Here is a 23,251-nt window from a genome sequence, read left to right on the forward strand (position 1 = left end):
ACGTAATGACGTCATCGGCTCTTCATGTTATCATGCAATAACATCAAAGCAGATTGTATGAATGCAATAAACTTTTTCCCAAATTTGGTGAAACCGGCCACAATGTTCGAATTATTTAACGTATTTGAGTATTTCATATAATATGTATACGCAATGAGAGAAAAAAAGTGTGATATCGTCAAAGTGAATGACTAGCAATGTCAGAGTATTAGTTGCATGCATAATATACATAAATACTAATTTCATATGCAGGATAAACATAATGTGCAATAACATCAATAAATCTATTTAATGGTACAATGTAATTGTAAAAGTACCAAGACAATACATAATCTTCAATCATTTCATGCCAGATATGTGCTATAATTATTCAGCCTATAGCTTATGATCAGTTTAATCACACAATAACTTTTTTTCTATCCAACTGTGCATTGAAATTTAAAAAAAGAAACAAGTTTCTAAATGTACAAAAGTAAATACATACATTAACATGTTTATCATGTTTTGTTCATGCCTATATAGATTTTGAAATGTCAGTACTTCTACCAAAAACAGCATTCAAACACATAAAACCTTTACACATATGAATTAACAGGAATATTCCAGTAAATGATCAGTGTGTCTTCTTCATACACAGTCGAACTGAGGACTGAGGCTTGGTTCAAAAGCGTTGAAAAAGTTTCATCTATGAATTTGTACACAAAATTTATGAAGAAACATATAGCTTATCCAAATTTGCAATATTACTTTGGGCCTCACAACATGTAGGTCTACATGTACAAACGTACATGTACAAATGAGTATCATCACTTCTAAAAAAAAGTGCAGTAAAGAAAGAATCTTAAAATTATAGAAAAGAATGAGATGATTTGTTAAAGGAGAATAACATCCAAACGGGCATGAAGTAGATTAAGTGAATGAAGCAATATTAGTAGCACAGCAGTAAAAGTGTGAGAGAAATCGAACAATTCGTTCAAAAGTTATTGATTTTGAAAGTTTTAGTTCAATCTCATGATGAGAAGTCTACTGAAGTATGTGACGTCAGATTGTGAAGAACGATACATAGAAAATTTATTTGAAAAAAAAAATCAAATTATTTTCACTTTTCTTTCATAATGAAAGAGCCCTTGCCGTACCTCTTTCAAAAAAGCAGGGAAATAATATTACCTTTAACATATTATGTCAGTTACAAGTCGAGGGAATGTATTTGGGCCTACTTTAAAAGATATGAAGTTTTGTTGAATCTTATTCATATTTTCTTTGTCCGAATTGTTTTTCGATGTCAAAAGCTGTAGTAGTTCCTCATCCAGCGATGACTGCATCAAAGTTTAAGAATTCATAACTTTTGAACGGACTCTCAAATTTGACTCAAACTTTCGCTGATATGTTATACTAATATTACCAAATTTACTCAATCCACATGTTTATTATACTCTCAGTCCCCTTTAAAGGAGAATCTTATCATCAAGGCACATAAAAGTGTGTCAAAATCTTTGAAGCACTAATGATAATTTGAATTTTTACAATTAGTCAATCAAAGGAAACACCAGACACACATTCGATCAATATTACACTGCAAATCCATGGCATTCTGCACTCCCTAGAACATGTAGTTAAGAAACAACATTCAGCACGGTGTACGTGAACATGTATGTCTTCATAATAAACAGCAACAGAATGACTCCATTGTAATTAATAGCCGTCACATTAACCACATAGACTCATCTACATGTATCAAAGTATACGCATGGATAATATTAATGGGTATCAGTGGCCGTAGGTTGTATGTACACAGTGTTATCACACTACAGTGGGGCGACTCTCCCCTACATAGACATCTTTGAGTTTCTTCTTCATCTCATATGTGGACTACGTATCTTGTATTTGCTAATTTTGCAGGAAATAAACTACTCTCTTCATCAAAATGTCTCAATCGGCAATTATAGTCATGCATGTAGCTACTTTGGATAATCAAAATGTGAAATTTGTAATTTCATATGAATATTTTTTCATGAATTTCAATGTTTTTCTGGGGAGGGGGATGAGGGGGTAGTCCACACATACATGCTCATGACAAAATAGATACTGCCTATCTGCAATTGTGTGCTAAAGAGTCAAGCTGCTTTTAACGTCAATGTTGCAAATGACACCCTGTGTTTGCTTTTAGAATCGATCAATCCTGTCAGTCCAAATCATGAAACTACAAAGTATGGTCATTTGTTTGTTTCATTTCCATCTGAGAAGATGGCCGGATAGCCCATATTCAGCTGCAATAGCTGGTCTTCCATGGGGTCCAGTTGGACGTATAAGGCGCGACCACTTCTCCGGGTTAAACAGCATGCTCTTTGCGATAAATAAATGAAGCGGGATCTTTACGTGCACGAGTTGTGACTCCCTCACACACGGAACCGCCATTCTATGTCTTATCCGAGGGATTTGATGACATTTCTAGTCATCACTGTCATTGACTGTTTACCTTTGGGAACAATTATTTTAAAAAAAACACACAAGATATAACATTTAATGCATATGTGTAGATCTTTTGTACCACAAAACATCTTATCGTATAAAATTTTCACAATAAAGCCTAAAATATAAGATATCTGTATTTTTCTCAATAAACCATAACTGTAGACGGTTTAGTTTGGGAAATTTTTATTTACAACTATTGTTCACATTTTGTATATTCAACAATACTGAACATCGATTTTACCGATTCAAAATTTAACAGTGGTTGTTTCTATCCCTAACTCACATTGTAGAACTATTTTAAAGCACTAATGCTGGGTTTTTGAAAAACCCAGCATTTGTGCTTTGTTTCATCTGCAAATGGTAAATTATGCGTTTAACCCTCACAATGACACAACACATTGCACGCACAGAACAAAATTACTACCACCACTACTTACTCCTATTATGACAGTCTATGCTATTATATAACTATATTAATACCTTATAGACTCTACAGACCAGACGCTCGTCACGTCAGAAACCCTACTGATTATCAATACACGCAATACTTTAGAAGATATGCTACAAACAGCATAGGGTGTACATGACATTTATTCGTCTTCTGCTAGATAAATACCAATAATTTATTAATCAAAGAAGCTGTACTAAAGGAATAATTACAACCATCTTGATTTGTAATCATGTGCATCGCAAGGGAATATCGGAGGGCAGCTCGACCACTAGCCAGTTGATGTGCTATCTAGCTATTGCTAGATTTAATTCGATCATAAAGGCTGCTAAGATCGACTTGAATTATGACTTGTCATTAACTTTACTGTTCAGTTATATTGAATAATTTCTGAATTCACTTCACATTGATACATTGTATCAAAATTTACAGAAAAAAATCCTTTGTCCATTTTTTTTTTTATACCAATGACTCTAATTTAGAGTATCATTTAAGAAAAACGCAGCATACTATAAATCTAAATCGATCTTGGGATAATTTAGGATCGACTTCATTTCTCCCAGCTATTTTTCAGAATTTTTGAATTTTGAATTTTAACACACGTCTCTATGGGGAATTATTTACCCTTGTGAGCCCTGTAAAGGACGGCGCCATGTTTCTTCCGGCACACAATCTCATTTGTGAAATCACGTCATCCTCTTCGATGTTGTTTTTGTTTTGTTTTGTTTTTGTTTTTCGTTTGTTCTATTTTGCTTTTGAGAGGACTGTCAAAATTTCATTAGCTTTTTTGAAGACTGCTCACTTTTAAACCTGCAAACTCAGCACTGGGGAACAGTTTATTAAGTATAGGTTCGGGATCTTCATACATTTATCATAATCTTCAGATGTATAAAAATTTGTGTTCCATAAAGTCAGCAAAAGACTTCAAACTTAGCAGTCAAATCCCTCTCGACTCACGTTCTATTCCTGACAGTATTTCTTTTTGTTCATTTCCCTAACAGAATACAATTTAGCGCTTAACCGGAGCCACTTCAAAGTTTGGAAATAAAGATGAACTAAAAGGATTACCAAAATAAAACTAATCACTTACAAGTGCCTGTGTATAACTATAATTCTGTTGAAAAAGTGCATTCTTGCTTGAAATGTCAGCAACTGCCTAGCCTAGGCCTGACAAGGGTGAAGTGACCACAGCAGAGGTAAGCGTTATTGATAAGCTCTGTATTCTTATTCATTTGATTTTGACTTTTTAATGATGTTTTAAGCCCTGCTGGCTATTCTTTCTTAATACCTGAGAGCAAGCACGTAAGACAAAAACGTGGAACACTGAACAATGTTGGAGATTAAAGGAACAAACGTAGTAAAATCAGACAAACAGAATAATGGCGATTTCATCTAATCGGGCATATCTAAAATGTAAAGGTATGCTGTAATGCAGGATTTTAAGTTTGACGTGATTTCCTAAACAGTGATATTTCATTACAACCACACTACAGGAGATGATGGTATTCACCTCAGAAGTCTCTTGTGTAAAAAAAATAAAAAAAATAAAACTAGATATATCGCTACGGCGACTGATATGCCTCCGCCATAATGCATGGTTCTCCAAATATGTCTATAGTACAATGTCTTGACAATGTGTGATGACAGTTTCACACAATTGGCAAAATATTAAAATGACAGGTTTGCCACAAATGTGCTGAATGTTCACTTACCTAGAACTAGGTTCAATTGGATGAATGATTAAAGTGCAGGTATTTGGGGAATTGATGATTTTTACTTGACTTTTGACCCTTTTATAAGTTTATGCATTGAGTAATTTTCAAGGTATTGAAAAAATATATAATTTCAGTATCAAATGGGAAAATAGCATTATCTAAACCTGGCCTTTGACCTTTGACCTCACAGTTCCAAAGAGAATCACTGTTAGGTTGAACATGCATAAATATGTAAGTTTCATGATGATACCTTGAGTTACTTTTGAGATATGGAGGAAAAAGTGCAATTCAACACTTTCACTTGACCTTTGACCTTTTGGCAAGAAACTTCCCACAGAATATATATCGGGTAATACATGTTGATGCATACATCAAGTTAACAAAACAAAAAAAAAACACCTTCAGGCATTGCATAAATATAAGGAAAGTAGTGATATTTTGAGGAGTTGACCTTGACCTTTGACCCCCTGACCTTTGAACAATGACCTCAACTTCCCTAGATAATCACTGCCCATTGGAACAAGCATAATATATACTAAGTTCCATGAAGATACCTTGAACCATTTGCGAGATATGGAGAAAAACATGAATTTTCAACCTTTTTTTTCACAAAATAACCTGGACCTTTGACCTTTGACCCCGTGACCCTAAAATCCAAACAAAGTATTGTCCCCCCAGGATATACCATCATACCAAGTTTGATGTAAAACCACCACACGGTTCTTGAGATATCGACAAAAACAAAACGGGACGGACGTACGTACGTACGTACGGACGGACGGACGGACGGACGGACGACCCGAAAACATAATGCCTCCGGCCACTTCGTTGGCGGAGGCATAAAAACTTAATGGGAAAGTTGTGACATGATGACATCATCGACTCTTCATGTTATATGCATGATATCAAAGTATAGTATGTGAATGAAATGAACCTCAGTTTATCCTTTTCCAATTTGATGAGATTTCCCCCGTTCCGTTTGACTTACTTTACTCTGATTCATATTTTACTTTAAACCAATCCGAATGGTAATGATGCCGACAAAGTGAAGGAGAAAGAATTATTTAAGCGCATTCACGAAGTCCATAAATGATTTCCTTTCGTAGCTGTAAATAGTCAAGTCATGAAATACAGTCAACCGTTTCGGTAATGCCATGGCTAGCAGTGGAGGCTCAGGGCATTCTATTATGGCTTCAGATATCATCGCGCCTGTGGTTGAGAGAACATCCACTACATAGAGTCTTTTGGCGATGTCATAATGCATGAAATAGATGTCATCTGACTCATCAATGGCAATGCTGCACCTATATGAGAACATGACGGAGAAAGGGGGGAGACGAATAGTGGACATGACCTGATCAAGTACATAGAGGACCTTATTCGATCCTATCATGGGCATTACAACGATTGATCCAGACGACAGAGATGACAATCCACATATCTCAATACCTTCTCTCAATCCAACTTTTTGCACAAGTTTTCCATTTTCAGGGTCATAAACATCTATGGTAGAACCATACTTCAGAGCTGCTAGAATCAAACCATTCTTGGTAACACTGAGAAACATATATGGTCCGCATTTGGTGAGGATTGTTCTCACGTGACGCCATGTGATCTCGACGTTGTGGTCACGATAAGTCGAATGACGATAAAGTATCCTGAGACTGCCGTCCTCAGGCCCGGCGACAAGTCTGTCTTCGTCTAGTCGGGCTATACTTAAGTATTTCACTTGATCTATTCCTGGAATCTTCACAGGGGTTATTGTTCTAGACTTTGTATTGGCGACAAACAGAGAATTGCCGCGATTCAGCATTACTTCGTGTTTGCATATCAATCCTAGGAACTTCGTACCTACAGGTTGTTTCCATGCATCATGCAGGACACACTCCTCATCATCCATTCCATCAAGTTTACCAATCTCAAGTCCTTGTTTTTTCTGGAATTTGATTCTCTCGACCTTCTGTCTGATCTGACTTATGTTCTCCAGATTGACGTTAGTCTTAATACAGTGATTTAACAAGCTAGTGACGTCAGAGACGTCACGTAGAAGTCGTTCCTCTTCGATGATTAGATCCTCAGCTTTCTTTATGGCACCACTAATTTCGACTCTCTTGCCTTGGAGCTCAGATTGCAGCTTAACTGTGTACTTTTCAATAATACCTTTGATTTTTCTGAGTTCATGTATGAGTGACTCCGCATTGTTCTGCCCTTTATGGTTGGCTTGGTTGGCAGCATTGGTGGCTTGCTGAAGACGCTTCTTTCTTTGTTCATTAATTTTTCTGATATTTTCGTCCGCCTCTCTATTGATCCTGGCCGTTTCCTTATCCAGTTTATCTTGGATTTTCTTTCTTTCTTCATCTTCTTTCTCCTTGACCTGCCTTTCGATCATCTCAAGGTGAATGTTTATATTTGAGAGGTGCTGACCAACGTCTTCTTCCTGGCATGCAATGTTTTCTTTCTTCGCCTGCCCTTGATGCAACAGATCCCTTACCTGACTCTGTTTCTCAGTTTTAACTTCATGAATGTCATGCATCTGACAAGCTTTATGATTGGGGTCGAAGGCGCACGTGTCGCAAACAGGAATTTCATGATCCTTGCAATAAAGCTTGGCTTCATCATTATTGTGTTTGCCACAGAAGTATTTAACCCTTCTCACCACCTCCTTGATGGATTCTTCTCGTTCTCGGGCACAGTCGTCACAAAGCCTTTCATGAACCTCTCGGCGGTAAGTGATGTGTGACTTGGTCTTGATGTGACATCCTTCACAGTCAGTGTCATCGTCATTGCGGAAGTTGGTTGCCATGTTAGACGAATGGTGCAGGAGTGACGCTGCCAGTGGAAAAAAACAACAACAACAGAATATCATAAATACTCCTGACCACTAACTCTGAAACCCTTAGAAAGGGTACCTATAGGCCCAGATGCTGTGAAAATTGAAAAGTAATATATATCATTATATACTGGTTCACACAAGCCAAACAAAATCTCAGAAACTTTTCTTTATTTGTTTCGCACAAACAAATCTTTCATAGAGCTTCCTTCATGAAAAAAATGAAGAAAACTATAGTCCTCTTGTTTTCGTGTGATAACAGGGGTCGCGGAACAAGAGGATGGGGCGGGGCCTCACGCACACCCACCTTTTATTTTACTCTCTCTCAAAAAAAAAAAAATCTAAAAAAATCGGGGTAAAAATCGCAACGCCCATGACTCAATTTTCGAAAGTTCTGCTCTCAAAGGTGTTTCCGTCTACCAATCTACAGCTCCCCCCCCCCCCTCCACGGACACCAACCTGAATAGCGTTCCGCGGCCTTGAATAATAAAAATCAAGAATCAAAGCATTAGCCCCATCTTGGTTTTAAGGGAGCATTTAAGGATAAAATCCCAACAGGCAATACTATACTTCCCAAAGGTATAAACAGAACAAACTCATAATAGTCCATGGGCTAAGACCCGAAAAATGGGTTATTGGTACCACCTGAGGTGGCAAGTTCTAATTGTGCATTTTGAAATGGCATATATCTAAGGATTATATTTTGCTATGATAGCATTTCCAGAGTAGTAGCTTAGTCATAAATTTCAGCCATTAACCCGACCAATACCAAATAGTTTTTGACGCTCTGTGACCAAAGTCAGGCAGAGTGTGACCTTTGATAGTTTCAAGATTTTTCAACCAATTCCTCTGAAATTTGGCACATATATTCAGCATAATATAATGATGCTCTAAATAATGACACCATCAAAATTTCACCAAAACGCCGGATCGGGGTGCAATCAGTCAAAATACGTTAAAAACAAAGAAAAAAAAATCAAAATAATATTCAACTGTATACTTTATTCTAAATCATGAATTGGGCATGCGAGGTAAAACAGAATCAAATTGTGCTGTTATTTCAAATCTATAAAGACAAAAGAACATATTTTGAGCAGGGAGCTAGTGCCCACCTCCCTGTTTTGAGCCTTGTTTTGATAATTTTAGTGCATTTAAAGGGCCAAATTTTGCAAGAAAGTGGTGTTTATCACATACGAAATAAAGACAAAATTAAAGAGGGTGCTGTAACCGCTATAATAATTAATGAATATTTCCTTAAAATATTCTTTGTTGTGGTTCTGACTGTACATATGTATTGCTTTGAAGCAGATTAGCAGGCGCTACCACAAATGTTATGGAGATGCTGCTATAAAATAGTATTATTTAGGACAAATATTACCTCGGAAAATGTAAAAAAATAAATGCATAGAAAAACAAACCTTATCTTATCATATTTCATGTGAAGAAATTATATCGAGCCATGCTAGAGACTTTTCCCAATCATACATTTTTGGGAAAGCACTAAAAATTATTCACAACTTGATTTTGTATGCTGGTTGCAGTGATAACCAGAATGGGTCAACACAAATAAATCATATTTTGTTTGAAATTTGGAGATCATCGGATAAGAACCTCAGCAACGGATGTATAGTATAAAAAGGGAGATGTTCGTCTCACCTCCCCAGGGAGCCCCTTATACCTTTGGGCTTTTCAAGATCAACATAACATCAACGTACTTTAAGTGACATAATCCGACCCTAATAGCGGCATTCACATGTAAATATAAATTTTAGCACACAAATCCATACGACATATATTTGGAATAAACTTCCATTTGAGTTACGTAACACCAAGTCTATTTATTCATTTAAAAAAGCGGTAAAGAAAATGATGATCTCACAGTATCAGTGATGCGGTATGTAGAAACCCTTAACAACTCATTCGTTATTCATTGTTGTATCTATCATGTTTATTTCTGAGTCTTTGCGGATGCACCTGCAGTATACTGTTCTCCTCTGATCTTAGTGGGATTCATTCCTTCTCTGTTGTTCATTGTTCATTTTGTATTGGGCAAATCATGGTTCATAACGTCACGCCCTGAAAGGGCACATAGAATGTTATGCTTCGTACTCTGTAAAAAAAAATCGAGTGAAAATATTCACTCAAAATCTTCGAGTGATCCCTGAGGTCACTCCAAAATGAGAGAAAATGAACATTTTCACTCGATTTTTTTTTTTAGGGAGTAGATGATTGTTTTGTTTTCTTTCTCTTCTCTCTCTCTCTCTCTCTCTCTCTCTCTCTCTCATTCAATGTGACATTAATGTAACTTTTACATGACAAAAGCAACACTTATGTGAATACATTAATCCTGCTGTATGCAAACTAGAAATGTCCATTGCCGCGCAATGCGATTGTATCTCCCGGCACTAAGCAGCAGCTTTTGCTTCATCTTCACGTTTGAGCGAGGGACAAAGATCTCCCCTGACCTTCTTCAAACATAAAGGTGAATATTGTGAAGACTCGGCGCAGCTTCACAAGCCTTTTCTTTTCTTTTAAAGCAGGATCTATCTTTCTAAGTTACTATGTTGATTTAAAACATTATCTATTATAATTCATTGTAGTGTACCGGTACACTGTATTTGCATTATCTTTCGTTGAGGTATGGAAATTGGCGTGGCATTCGCGTTTTCACCGGAAAAGGATGAATAATTGAAAAAAAATACTACGGCAAAATGCACGAATTGCTTTATTATTATTATTATTATTATTTTTTTAGATAAAGGGATATACACTGTATCATAACCTTTGGATATTTCCTTTGCTGTCTTGAATAAAGACTAAGCGCACCGCGTTTACAACAAAACACCTGTGGACATCATAACCTTTGGATATGCTCTTCGCTACCTTGAATAAAGACTAAGCGCACTGCGTTTACAACAGAACACCTGTGGACATGACAGAAGACAGTGCTCTTCTTTGTATAGCGATTAGTCTCGATTCAGAAGTATCGGGATATAAAAACGAGACGAAATTGGTTAAAAATTCATTTATTATGACTAAGCTACTCATTTGGAAATGCTATCATAGCTTGATAAGCATATCTATGCCCGACAAACAAAATGACAGCAAACAGGTTTTGCCACCTCAGGTGGTACCAATATCTGGCCTGGCCCATGGACTATAAGACGTGTTTTGTGAACAACGAAAATAGTAGACTTGCTAAGGAGGCAAACGCTACATTTTTTAGTACAAATATCCTACTTGGCACAGATGTTCCCTAGGGCAATTGAAAAATTTTTCATCTAAAGAGACAATCTGTATCTATGCAAATAAACCTTAATTTGCATAACTTATGCAGAAATACATATAAAAATTATTTAAAAATATATGTGCATCCAGCAGAAATACCTAATTTGTTAGAAGTATTCTTAGTAGAGCGGTTAAGCCCTCAAAATCAGGTGAATTGTGCAAAATTTGACTAAAGCATGAAACTTTCACCAGTGTTAGTACATACCATAAGATTTATTTTAAGATCGGGAGGTAAGTCTGATTTGACCTCTGATGACCTCCAGAGGTCAATGAACTTTAGATATCAGAATATTGATGTTTGGAGACATTTGTGAATGATAGATGTGGTTATGTTGCACTAAACATACATTTATACTACAGAGAAATCATTTTCTGATTCAACAGAGCATTGTCATGTCCTTCCCTTTGACCTCTGATGACCTCCAGAGGTCAATGAACTTTAAATACCAGAATATCGATGTTTGGAGACATTTGTGAATGATATATGTGGTTATGATGCACTTAACATGCATCTATACTTCAGGGAAACCATTTTCTGACTCCACAGAGCATTGACAGATTTGAACCTTTGACTTTTGAAGACTTTAGAGGTCAATGACCTCAAAATATCATAATATTGATCTGTGATGTCATTGGTTAATGGTAAACATTGTTAAGATGTACACAACAAGCATATTTTTCTTACAATGAAATTGTCTTCATATTCTAAAGAGCAGACAGGTTTCTACCTTTTGACCTCTGATGACCTTGAGAGGTCAATGACCTCAGAATATCAGAATATTGAACTATGACATCATAGGTTGGTGATAAAAATGGTAAAGATGTACAAAACAAGCGTATTTGTTTTACAGTGACATTGTCTTCATATTCCAAGGCACACAGACGAGTTTCTGCCTTTCCTCTGATGATCTCAAGAGGTCAATATCCTCAAAATATCAGAATAGTTTGGCATCATCAATGGTAAACAAGATGATGTTCTAGAGAGCATTCGTAGGCCCTGCTTATTAACGAGCCATTACCTTTCACCTATGAAAATCACAAAAGGTCAAAGACCTCAAATGAAATATGAGGATACTCATCTTCTAGTTAATAGTTAGGGCTTACAAACCATGCATTTCTGTGACCCAAAAATGTGGCGGCTCATTCCGCAGAACTTTTCAGGTAATTATCTACATCGGTTGTCTGCACAGAGCAGGGGTGTCGATCTGTTTTCAGGTGGGGGGGGGGGGGGGACTTGGAAAATATGTGTATTAAAGCATAAGTCCATGGTGAAAAGGAGTGGAGCGGAGGGGGAAGGTATGAGTCGGGGATTGGATTTTTGCAGCTTTAGACCTGAAATCAGTGATTTAGTGCAGCTCTTGTTTGACGTGTGCGTCATCACTTATATGGGAGTTAATGGTGTGTGGGCGCATCTCACCCCCCCCCCCCCCCCCGCTCTCAAAGATGAAGTTTTTTAATTCTTAGAATCTGATGCTTACGTTTTGTGGAATATTTGGAAAATCATGGATCGCCAAAGTGTACCATGTCTATATGGATGGGAACCCAGAAAGGGCAGCGTTGGAAAGGGTAGGGTATTCCACTCCCATTCGAGAAAGCTCCTGTCTTATGAAAAATGAGATTCAACCATCTGGCACACATGCACTTTTGAAGGAATATCTCGAAATTTGTATCAGAGAGGTGTCGTAAGTCAGTCATCGATTGAGGGAGACGATTCAAGGGAAGACTGTGGGTGGAGGTATCCCTCTCCTACATTATGGAACTTTTGCATTCTCTTGTTTTCAATTTAATGACCTCGTGCCACTCTGGGTTGAACTACCTTTTCAAAAAAATAAAAAATAAAAAAGTCCATCCCCAAATGTGTAGCCATAATCAATGCACGGAGTGGAGGTTGATATAGCGAGAGAAAGGGTGTGAAAGGGGCTGTCCCCAACCCTTCCCATGCGAGGGAACCTTTGCATTAAGAATAGAAATAAAATAAAAAATCATGTGTACACATTTATGGTGGAATATTTGGGAAATTATCAGTAAAAGGAGTGTACTGAATCTTAGGGTAGAGACCGGTGCAGTTTTCTGTCTAAAAGAAAAAAAGAAAAAAAAAAGGTCCACATCTCAGAATTTGTTGGGGTGGGGGTCAACTATCCCTCCTCCAAACTGATGCCCCAGTATGTGCATGTGTTTCATTCCACTTGTTGAAAAGAAGAGAGAATTGTAAGAAACAATATTGTTCAGTGTTCGCTATCCCAGTCAAGTAAATTGTTTATCAATAATGTGATTTCCTTCACCTGTTTACCATAAGATGGTGTAGACCGGGTATTTGCTTTGTACATTAATACATCTATTTCTTTTTTAGTATTCTCGTTTATATTTTGATGTGAAAGTTGTTCACTTTGCCATGATTTTATTTGTACAGTACACGTAGAAAAAATAATCCAAGACTGAAAATGAAATTGACACATTACTTAATGACTGACATGATGAACATAGTGTGTATTTCTATGTAATAAAAGTGAGCAACTCAAAAGGCGTGTACTCATTTCACATGAACATTAGCGATTATCCTCTGACCTCAGGAGGATATTGAAAGATATGCATCGAAATGTAAGAATATTGATGTCTGGTCTCATTGGTTTGTAATGACCACCTGTTTATAAAAGTAATATACCGGAAAAAATGCATTTTGTGTGTGTGTGTGTCCAAAATTGTATGCAGACCAATCCACACACTGTTCAATTTTGACTTCCATCTAGGACAATGAGAGGTTATTTCTTTTTTCTCAACTACACTGTAACATCAAAATTTGTTGAAAAAAACATGGTGGTGGCTGGGTCTAACACATTATCATTCTTATGTGTAGGAGATCCATGCCCAATGGTCAAAACTTACATAAAAAACAGATATCTCAGACCTAATTGTTATAAAAAAAGCATCATATCCTCATAGACCCAACCCAACCCTCTACGCCCAGACAATGTAAACCACCCCAAGGACTTACATGGAGCTTTAGAATAGTAGTAAATTATCCTTTGCCAACAGAGACATCCGGACCTTTGCAGTGCCGACTAAGATCTACCATGGCACTGATTGGTACTGGCTTTGCATCATTGACAGCAGATCTATTTTCCTCTTCTCTTTCTTCCTCTTCTTCTTCTTTACTATGCTGTGTAATTTTGTAATATTTTTCCATGGAGCCTTTTCTTAATTGGTTAAAAAGTTCTCCAAAGATCAATATGCAGCAAAAAACAACAACAACAACAACAACAGGCAAACAAAAACAAAAAGACAGACATCTGTATTTTTAATAGCAGAGCTGAATATTGAGTATCTCTCTCCTGAAGTGTTTTAAAGAGATACAAGAGACAGTTGCCTATGGTAGCGATTTAAAAAAAAAAAGTCTTTGGGAGAACGTCTACTTCGTGTTCTTGCAAAATGATGCCCGACATTTCTGGTCATTGGCCCTTTTTGAGGAATGCAGCAATGGTGCCACAACTTCCTGCAGAGTAGATATTTTGGAGTTCTTCATGCAGAACATCATCGCCTGTGCTGTACTTTCTTACAGGGATTGCCATTGTATTTTTTCTTCTGTATACTGCTTGTTTTGCATGTGATGGTCATTGCAGCTGAAGAGTGCATATCTTCTCTGGATCATTTAACACATCATGCTGTTTGCTTGGGTGAATGGATCCCAGATGATTCATGCATATTCCAGGACAGTCCTGAGCAGTGTGGAGTAGCAAAGCACCTGAACTTAATGATATCTTCGTCTGGAAAGAGTCTTTGGTTGAAGTATAGCCTTTTTAAACTGCTGTGGCGATGTAATTCCAGCTGAGCCCTCTATGGGAGTAGACTCCAAAATATTTTGCACAATCCGCTTTCTCCATGGTTTGCTATAAATGCTAATCTATTCCCTGGGTAGGTCTCCGATGGCAATAGCTAGTTGCAAAACACAGGATTGCTTCATGTGGAACGCATGTCTTGGGCCTCACAGTATGTCGAAGTTTTCAAGATGATCCAACGTCAAGGCGTGATTTCTACATGATCAAGCATTTATGATTAAACCAATGAAGCCAAACATCAATGTAGGTAAGCCTACCCAAATTCTGATAATCTAAAAGGTCAGTAAACTTTCATTGTCCTGAGAGGTCAAAGTTGGATATAATACACAGGGTAATGACAAATGTTCCATGGAATGACAAGATTCTTCTATCATAGCATAAATGCTAACAGCATAATGCATGATTATACATTGCAGTATTGTTTAAAAAAAATGAAAAAATAAAAAATGAAAAAATGAAATAAAACCTGGAAGTGGCACCAGAAATATTAGTTGCGCCCTCCCCCCTCTTTACAGAATTCCTGGAGATCCCTGCATCGGGTATAAGTTGACCATTGACTATACATGAAATATCAATATTCTGATATTTTGAGGTCATTGAAATGTCACAGTCCTCAGAGGTCAAAGGTAGAGACACGTGAGTAATTTCTCTGGCTCTGTGGAATAGAAAAACAATTCAATAGTAATACAAATGAATATGACATCTTAATCATGTTTATCATCAACCAATTGCACCAAATATTAATGTTCTGATATTTTGAGGTCATTGACCTCATCATAGGTCATCTGAGGACATCAGAGGTCAAAGGTAGAAACCTGGTTTCAAAGACTCTGTGGAACATTGAGGCAATTCCACTTACAAAAATGAGTTTCTAGTACATAATTACCGTGTATCAGTAACAAGTGACGCATTAAAATATCAATTATCTGACATTTTGAGGTCATTGACCTCTGGAGGTCATCAAAGGCCAGAGGTAGAAACCTGTCAAGGCTCTGTGGAACATGAGGACAATTCCACTGTAACAAAAATTAGTTTTAATACACCATTACGGTGTTAATCATTAACCAATGACGCAAAATATCAATTTTCTAACATTTTGAGGTCATTGACCTCTCGAGGCTATCAGAGGTCAAAGGTAGAAACCTGTCAAGGCTCTGTTGAACATAAAAACAATTTCACCGTGACAAAAATCAAGTTTTAGTAGATTGTTAAAATCAAGTTTTAGTAGATTGTTACTGTATTTATCATTAACCAATGATGCAAAATATCAATTTCTTACATTTTGAGGTCATTGACCTCTAGAGGTCATAAGAGATCAATTCAGACTTACCTCCCGATCTTAAAATAAGTCTTTTAGCATGTACTACCAATGGTGAAAGTTTCATGCTTTAGTCAAATTTTGCAAAATTCTTCGGCTTATCTGTTCTACTATCTATAGAGTAAGTGGAAACAATTCCTGCAAAAATTGATTTCATACCTATGTAAATAAACATAAAATTTGAATAATTACGCAAGTTATTGTGCAAAAATATGCATTTTTGAGAGAATTTCTAAACTATTAACCCTAACTAGGCCGGGGGGGGGGGGGGGGGCCTCGGAGGCCCCCCCCCCCCCCGACGTTCCGCGCGATGTATCGCAATCGCAAAGAGCTATCGCCGCGACGTTTCATGACTTTTTTCTTTCGAGTCTCCCGCATCTTTTGACTCCAAATTTGCGACGCCCGGGCGCGCGGTTCCGAAGTTACGCATAAATATGTGCATGCATGTCAGACCAAAAATTGCTCAACAACGTTAATTCGTGTACAATTTCAATGCAAACTGTGCTTACAGGCAAATTTCATAAAAGCATGATTATTTTGGTGTTTTATTGATTAAAATCAATGAACATATTTTCTTTTTCGGAGCGATGTCGTGGACAAATTTCATCGAAAAAGCAATGAAAAACATAAGGTCGAAAAAACAAAGAAATACATAAGAAATTCCAAATAACAATAAAATACTTAAGAATTATTTCTGATATCACAATTTTTTTTCTTTACATTTGCTAAGAACACTAAAAAGAATATTTACACAAAAAAGATGTGCCTGTTTTGAGCTTTATTTTGTGATTTATACCAAATAGTCATAATTTAGCATAAATGATGATTTTTTTGAAAAAATAACTTCATGGTATTTTAGATTACATCATAGGCAATGTGTGTGCCAATTTTTGTCGCGATCACGCGGTCGACGGCCGAGCTCTGGAGGGGGGGGGGGGGTGCCTGGGAGGCCCCCCCCCCCCCCCCCCCCCCCCCGCTCTATCAACTACTAGTACCTAAATAGCCCGGCCTAGTTAGGGTTAAGCACTGGATCTTGTAGTACAAAGTTTGAACCTGGGATGGATGTTCCTTGGGTCAAAAGTAAATGATTCATCTGAAGATCTTTCAAGATCCTACTTCTGACGTACAAAATCACACGTAATCTTGCACCCATATATCTTCAAAACCTAGTCTCTCTCCGCTCCTCCTCTTCTGCCAGACCCCTCCGTTCATCTTCCTCTCTCCAATTACTTCATGGCTCACGTACAAAAACCCGTTATGGTGACCGAGCCTTCTCTTCCATTGCTCCCACTCTTTGGAATAAACTCCCTCTTTATATTCAGAATGCCTCATCTGTCGAATCATTTAAAATTCTTCTTAAAACTCACCTGTTTAATCAGCTGTAATTTTTTTTTGTTTTTTTTTGTTTTTTTTTTTCTGGAGGCGCACACAGTTATCAATTATTGTACCATTGTATCACATGTATTTTTCTTTTCTTTTCTTTTCTTTCTTCTTCTTTTGTTACTGTTAACGTTAATTTTGTTAATGTTATTGTGTTTTCTAGTCTATTTGTATGAGTAGCAAAGTGCGCTTAGAAACGTCAGTATGAAGCGCCATATAAATGCAATTATTATTATTATTATTATTAAGAGACAAACTGTCTCTATGCAAACAACCTGTTATTTGCATAATATGCATATCAATACCTACACATCTATAGATAATCAGAACAAACAAAAAACCTTAATGTGCCATGTCTTTAATCGCTTTGAACTTAATATCCAAAAAGCTAATAGAATAAGACAATATTCTCACAACAACACTTTTCAGTTGCATAAATTGTTTCCATATTATTTAATTAACTTAGGCATTTTATGCATAAATTATGTAAATAAGTACACCAGACGTGAAATTTCGAAACATATTGATCTTTGAAATTATTTTTGCTATCAATTTTCCCTCATTGCATAAATGCTTTGCAGGGTGGAAAAAATAGCAATCGATAGTGACACTCTTTAAATATGAATATGCAAGAGTAGGGCCTGCAAAACATATGAACAGATGCAAATCGGAACAATATTGCTTACAAAAGGACTGTTTTTCCCTTGCAAACAGTACACAACTGATGTCATGGTTAGAAAATCATTACAAAAAACACTACCATAGTGAAAGTGTGAATTCTGATTTTCATTGTATTTTGTGGGCAATCAAGCGAATAAGAGGCTTTTCACATCAAACTGATTATAAACTTGTCCAAATTATGTGGATGCAAGGGTATCTGCACACATTAAGAACTTACAAGCTTGAGTTAGAAACAGAGTCTGTTTCTGGAAAAAAAAATGTTAACTCAGTATACTATGAGCTACTATGTCATGGAAACTGTGCTAGGAAACTTAAACACAATAACATTTTGATAAGGCAATAATATGCAAAAATTGTCATGTGAACAATATAGGAGATGCTATACTTTAAGTCAAATAACCTCAGTCTATGACTTAAAATCAGTCAATTTCAACCATAAATCAAAGCAGAAATAATATGTTCATAGCCATAAAAGAGTATATTCGATGGCTCTTACAATTACTAGGATGTGATTTGTCAACAGATCGTCACAGGCTACTGCTTACGAGGATCGTAAATGTCATATTCTCCCTGGTTGTGATTGTTTTCCCTTGGGATAATGTAACTCCCTGGCGGTCCAAAGAATGTTATATTCCACCACATATCAGCTAATACATGTATAGATGATCATGACCTACATGATCTTGAAGCTTTTTCCAAAAAAAAAAAATAATTATGTTAACTGGTTTAGTGTAAAGATGTCAGAGGTTACATGTATATTAACAGAAATACACAGGTAAAAATGTAAAAGGTAAGAATGTCAGAGGTTATACATGTGTGCATCAAAATTAACTTCCATGAAACCCATACATTAAATGTAATGATGGTGATGACAATACCATGTCACTGAATTCCATGTCCTTTCCTACTTATCAAGAGGAAACAAAAACACTTGAGAGGGGAGGGCTTAACATTTTTTTTTCGATAATCAACGAAGGTATCACTGTCAGGTAGAACATGCACAAATATGTACTTACTAAGTTTCATGATACCTTGATTCACATTCAAGATATGAAAGAAAAAGAGAAATATAGCACTTTCATTAGAGCTTTGACATTTTGGCATTAAATTTCCCAGAGAATATCAATTAGGCAATACATGTATATAATTATTAAGTTTCAAGAAAAATCCTACAAGCATTGCAAAAACATGAGGGAAATAGTGAAATTTTGAGGGCCCAATTTACCTTGATTTTGACCCCTGACCTTTGACAAATGACCCCTGAATTCCCTAGAAAATCCCTACCAGTACCAAGTTCCATGAAGACACCTTGAACCATTTGCGAGATACAGAGAAAAAAAGTGAAATTTTAACATTTTCACCTGAACTTTGACCTTTGACCTCTTGACCTGAAACTCTGTGGCGAATCTTATTTTGGTAGTACATTGTATGCAGTCACTAAGTTTGAAGAAAGTACCTTCAGACATTGCATAGATATGGGGAAAATAATGAAATTTTAGCATTGACCTTGAACCTTTTGATCTTTGACCTCTTGCCGATTTTACTTAAAAACTGCTTAATCACTTGCCGCATCATACGTCATCTTTGGACCAGGTTTGGTGAATTTTGCATAATCCAGTCTTGAGTTATTGCGTAAACTGATACAATTTCTTAAGTTGACCTTGACCATTGACTTCTGGTACATTCGTGTATTAAGATGCACAATATGCTAATTAGGTGGTATTTGCATAGACAAATAGTGTTTTGATATTACAAACCATTTCCTTTTGACTAAAGGAAATGCATACTACTTCCATAGTTTTCATCATAAAATGCAGTTCTTAGACTGTAAGAAAAACTTTGAAAATGTTTTTACTTTACTTTCTTTAGTAATTATGTAAATTAGCAGGTAATGATGGTTCAATCATTCAAATTCTTTTCTTATTTGTTTCATAAAGTGTTTCTAACGGGTTATATCTATCTAGGATGAGATTTAAGGGGAGTTTCATTCAGGCTTCATTAAGGCTTTTTGTTTGTTCTGATTATCTATAGATGTGTAGGTATTGATATGCATATTATGCAAATAACAGGTTGTTTGCATAGAGACAGTTTGTCTCTTCAGATGAATCATCTACTTTTGACCCAAGGAACATCCATCCCAGGTTCAAACTTCGTACTACAAGATCCAGTGCTTAATAGTTTAGAAATTCTTTTTAAAATGCAGATTTTTGCACAATAACTTGCGTAATTATGCAAATTTTATGTTTATTTACATAGGTGTGAAATCAATTTTTGCAGGAATTGTTTCCACATACTCTATAGAATACTTCTACCAAATCAGGTATTTCGCTGGATGCACATATATTTTTAAACAATTTTTATATGTATTTCTGCATAAATTATGCAAATTAAGGCTTATTTGCATAGATACAGATTGTCTCTTTAGATGAAAAAATTACAATTGTACAGAGGAACATGTGTGCCAAATAGGACATTTGTACTATAAAATGCAGCGATCACCCCTTTTTTCGCCCTTGGCAAGCCTACTAAAATTACGGAGATACGACCGCATGTACCACGGCAAATCACAGTTCACTGATTAAATGTGTTCACTTGTCTAAATTCAGACCTCGTGTACAGTGTTTGTATGATAAACAAACAACGCCAATACCTTGAATACCCAAAGATCAGGTCAGAGGCAGGGATCAATGTGAGAGTATGGTACGATGTCCAAAATACTAGCATGCATGTATACGTAGATCCCACATGCCAAAGTCCGTGTGTTTCTTAGCACGCAGCCTCCAGGCTATCATGTCAATTGCAAAAGTCTAAGATCTAACTTGTCGCGCAATTACCTTTCAGAGAGGCAAAATCTTCAGTCTTCAATCCCTGACCCACTGACGTTTGTTTCAACGATGAAATTACTTAACAACGACCGTGGGGCAGCCAGCCGACAATTTCTATTTCAAAAAAAATTGACGCAATCCCCGGATTCAGTGCTGACGACGTTTCAATCGTAGACAAAATGGCTGTCACACCAAAACAGTTTTGGAGCACAGAACTCTTACACATAGTGCACACGCCGCCATGTTGCTTAGCAAAACCTCCGCAGCTCCTCGAGAGTACGGTACGGTCAACTCACTGATCGGACAGTATGGCAGCCCCAAGCCCTTGATATTTACTTGAACTCATAAACTGTCAAACTCGTACTTCCCAATCCAGCGTTGACCTCAGATTCATGTACTCATTTATGTTTTTATTTCACACTCTTCCCTGAAAATAGTCTGTATTGAAACACACCTCCCTTTCGGATAGATCTATTTGACTTCGGAGACGTGATCTGCTTTGGTATAAAATTCAAGACGCCTGTCCTTGCCTGTGTTCTGCCCTTTTTTCCATCCCCTCCCAATCTCATGTCTTGCTCTATGTTGTTTCCCTCCAATGATATGGTAAGAAAGTGTGTGTTTATGCCATCATTTATTTTTCTCCCATAAACAAGTCAAATTAAATTTTCTAGTCAGTCCCGTTAAAAAACAAACAAAACAAATCAATGATTTGTGGATATGATACGTGCAATACATCTTCCCAATCTGACATAAATGATTATACTCAGCATATTACATATTTGGATGACAACACTATTTGATTACCTATATTCTTGTTACATGTATTATCATTTTTATCATTATTAGTAGTACATGTATTATTATGTAGTCAACACGAATGCACGAACACACAGGAAGCAATATAGGCACACGCATGTGTATCTGCATGAAATAAACCAGAAACCAAGTTCTTGCTGACCAACACCAATTTATTTCAGCACACAAATTTTCGAGTAATTCGCAAGAACACTTGAGAAAGAGCAAAATTTGTGTGCCAAAACAAATTGTTGGGGATCAGCATGGACTAGTTTGTTTGTTTGTTTGTTTGTTTGTTTGTTTGTTTTTTAATCATGATATTGATATCATATTATTGCACCGACATGTGGACTACTTATACTGTGTGTGTATTTATAAATCAAAATATGAAAGCTCTGCGTCGGTGTGTAGTAAATAGATATCAAGAGTAAAATCAGTCGTATAAACACCACAGGAGCCAAAAAAATGAACTGATGTTTCGGTCAAAGACCTTTATCAAAGTCTTTGATAAAGGTCTTTGACCAAAATGTCATTCCAATTTTTTTTTGGCTCCTGCGGTGTTTATACAACTGATTTTACTCATAATATACATGTATATATATATATATATATATATATATATATATATATATATAGTATACAAACTCTTTGTACTTATGATAAAACAAAAACAAAACTGGAACAAAGTTCATACTTTATTCACCATGTTTATCTCTGCACACAAATTTTTGAGCGATTCACTCTTTCTCAAGTGTTGATACTTTCTAGAGAAAGAGTGAATCGTTTGAAAATTTGTGTGGAGAAATAAACTGTTGATGAATACAGCATGAAATTTCTTCCAGTTTTGTTTTTGTTTTTGATTATCATGTTAACATGTGGACTACCTACTCAATATATATATATTCTAGGCCTATATATACATGTATAATGTATGCAATGTATATTCACATGCACATACACACACACAGACACACACACAACCATGAACTCCTTTTAAGATTTTTTCCCATATAAAACAGAAAGCAAAGTTAAACAGTTAGTTTTACTGATTTTTTTTTAATGTATTTTACAATTATCAAGGTCAATGTTGATTACTGAGAATCAACCACAGAACAGTGACATACAAGTGTACTACTAATTTGCCAGAAGTACCATTATTATACATAACATATTGTACGATGACTATAAGCACAGGCAATACATGCCTTGGAAACATGCCAATAATAAGCCAGTTCGGGGTTCCGCTGTGAGCATGAGCAGAAAAAGGTAATAGCTCTGTACAGGCAGAGCATGTTCGATGTTTGTTTTTTATTCACTAAGATAAGCATCTGTGATGTAATGATTATTCACGTGATCATTATGAGTGGTGCTTGCCAGCACATCCACCTGACAGCAAAAGTGGTACTAGTAGTTGACAGTATCAATAGAAAAAGATTGTTAATACATTCAAAGTGCTAATTGATGGATCATCCTGGTCACCTTGTCTATGCAAGTTCATTCTCTGTTTGAACATGACTGATGAATTCCATAAATTTTTACGTCGGGTAAGCTGAAATACCTTCTCTCGTTTGAAAACTCATGGAGTGCCTAATCAACTGAGAAAAAGAATGGTCATTTGTACCAATGTGCCAGTGAGCTAACCCTGAACTGGCTTATACACATACAT

At 36.4% G+C, this 23,251-nt stretch overlaps 1 protein-coding gene across 1 annotated transcript; it reads right to left on the reverse strand.

Annotated features, from left to right (window-relative positions):
• Positions 1-5,586: 5,586 nt before the first annotated feature.
• On the reverse strand, positions 5,587-20,918 carry LOC139737134 (uncharacterized). Its single transcript, XM_071647812.1, has 2 exons — positions 20,800-20,918; positions 5,587-7,464 (listed from the first exon to the last, which is right to left on the reverse strand). The coding sequence occupies exon 2, from the start codon at positions 7,436-7,438 to the stop codon at positions 5,696-5,698; it is 1,743 nt and encodes a 580-aa protein (XP_071503913.1). The 5' UTR covers positions 7,439-7,464; positions 20,800-20,918; the 3' UTR covers positions 5,587-5,695.
• Positions 20,919-23,251: the final 2,333 nt, after the last annotated feature.

Source organism: Diadema antillarum, unplaced genomic scaffold (assembly GCF_040938485.1).
Source record: "Diadema antillarum isolate AM-2024a unplaced genomic scaffold, OU_Dant_1.0 seq00000682_RagTag, whole genome shotgun sequence".
Lineage (NCBI taxonomy): Eukaryota > Metazoa > Echinodermata > Echinoidea > Diadematoida > Diadematidae > Diadema > Diadema antillarum.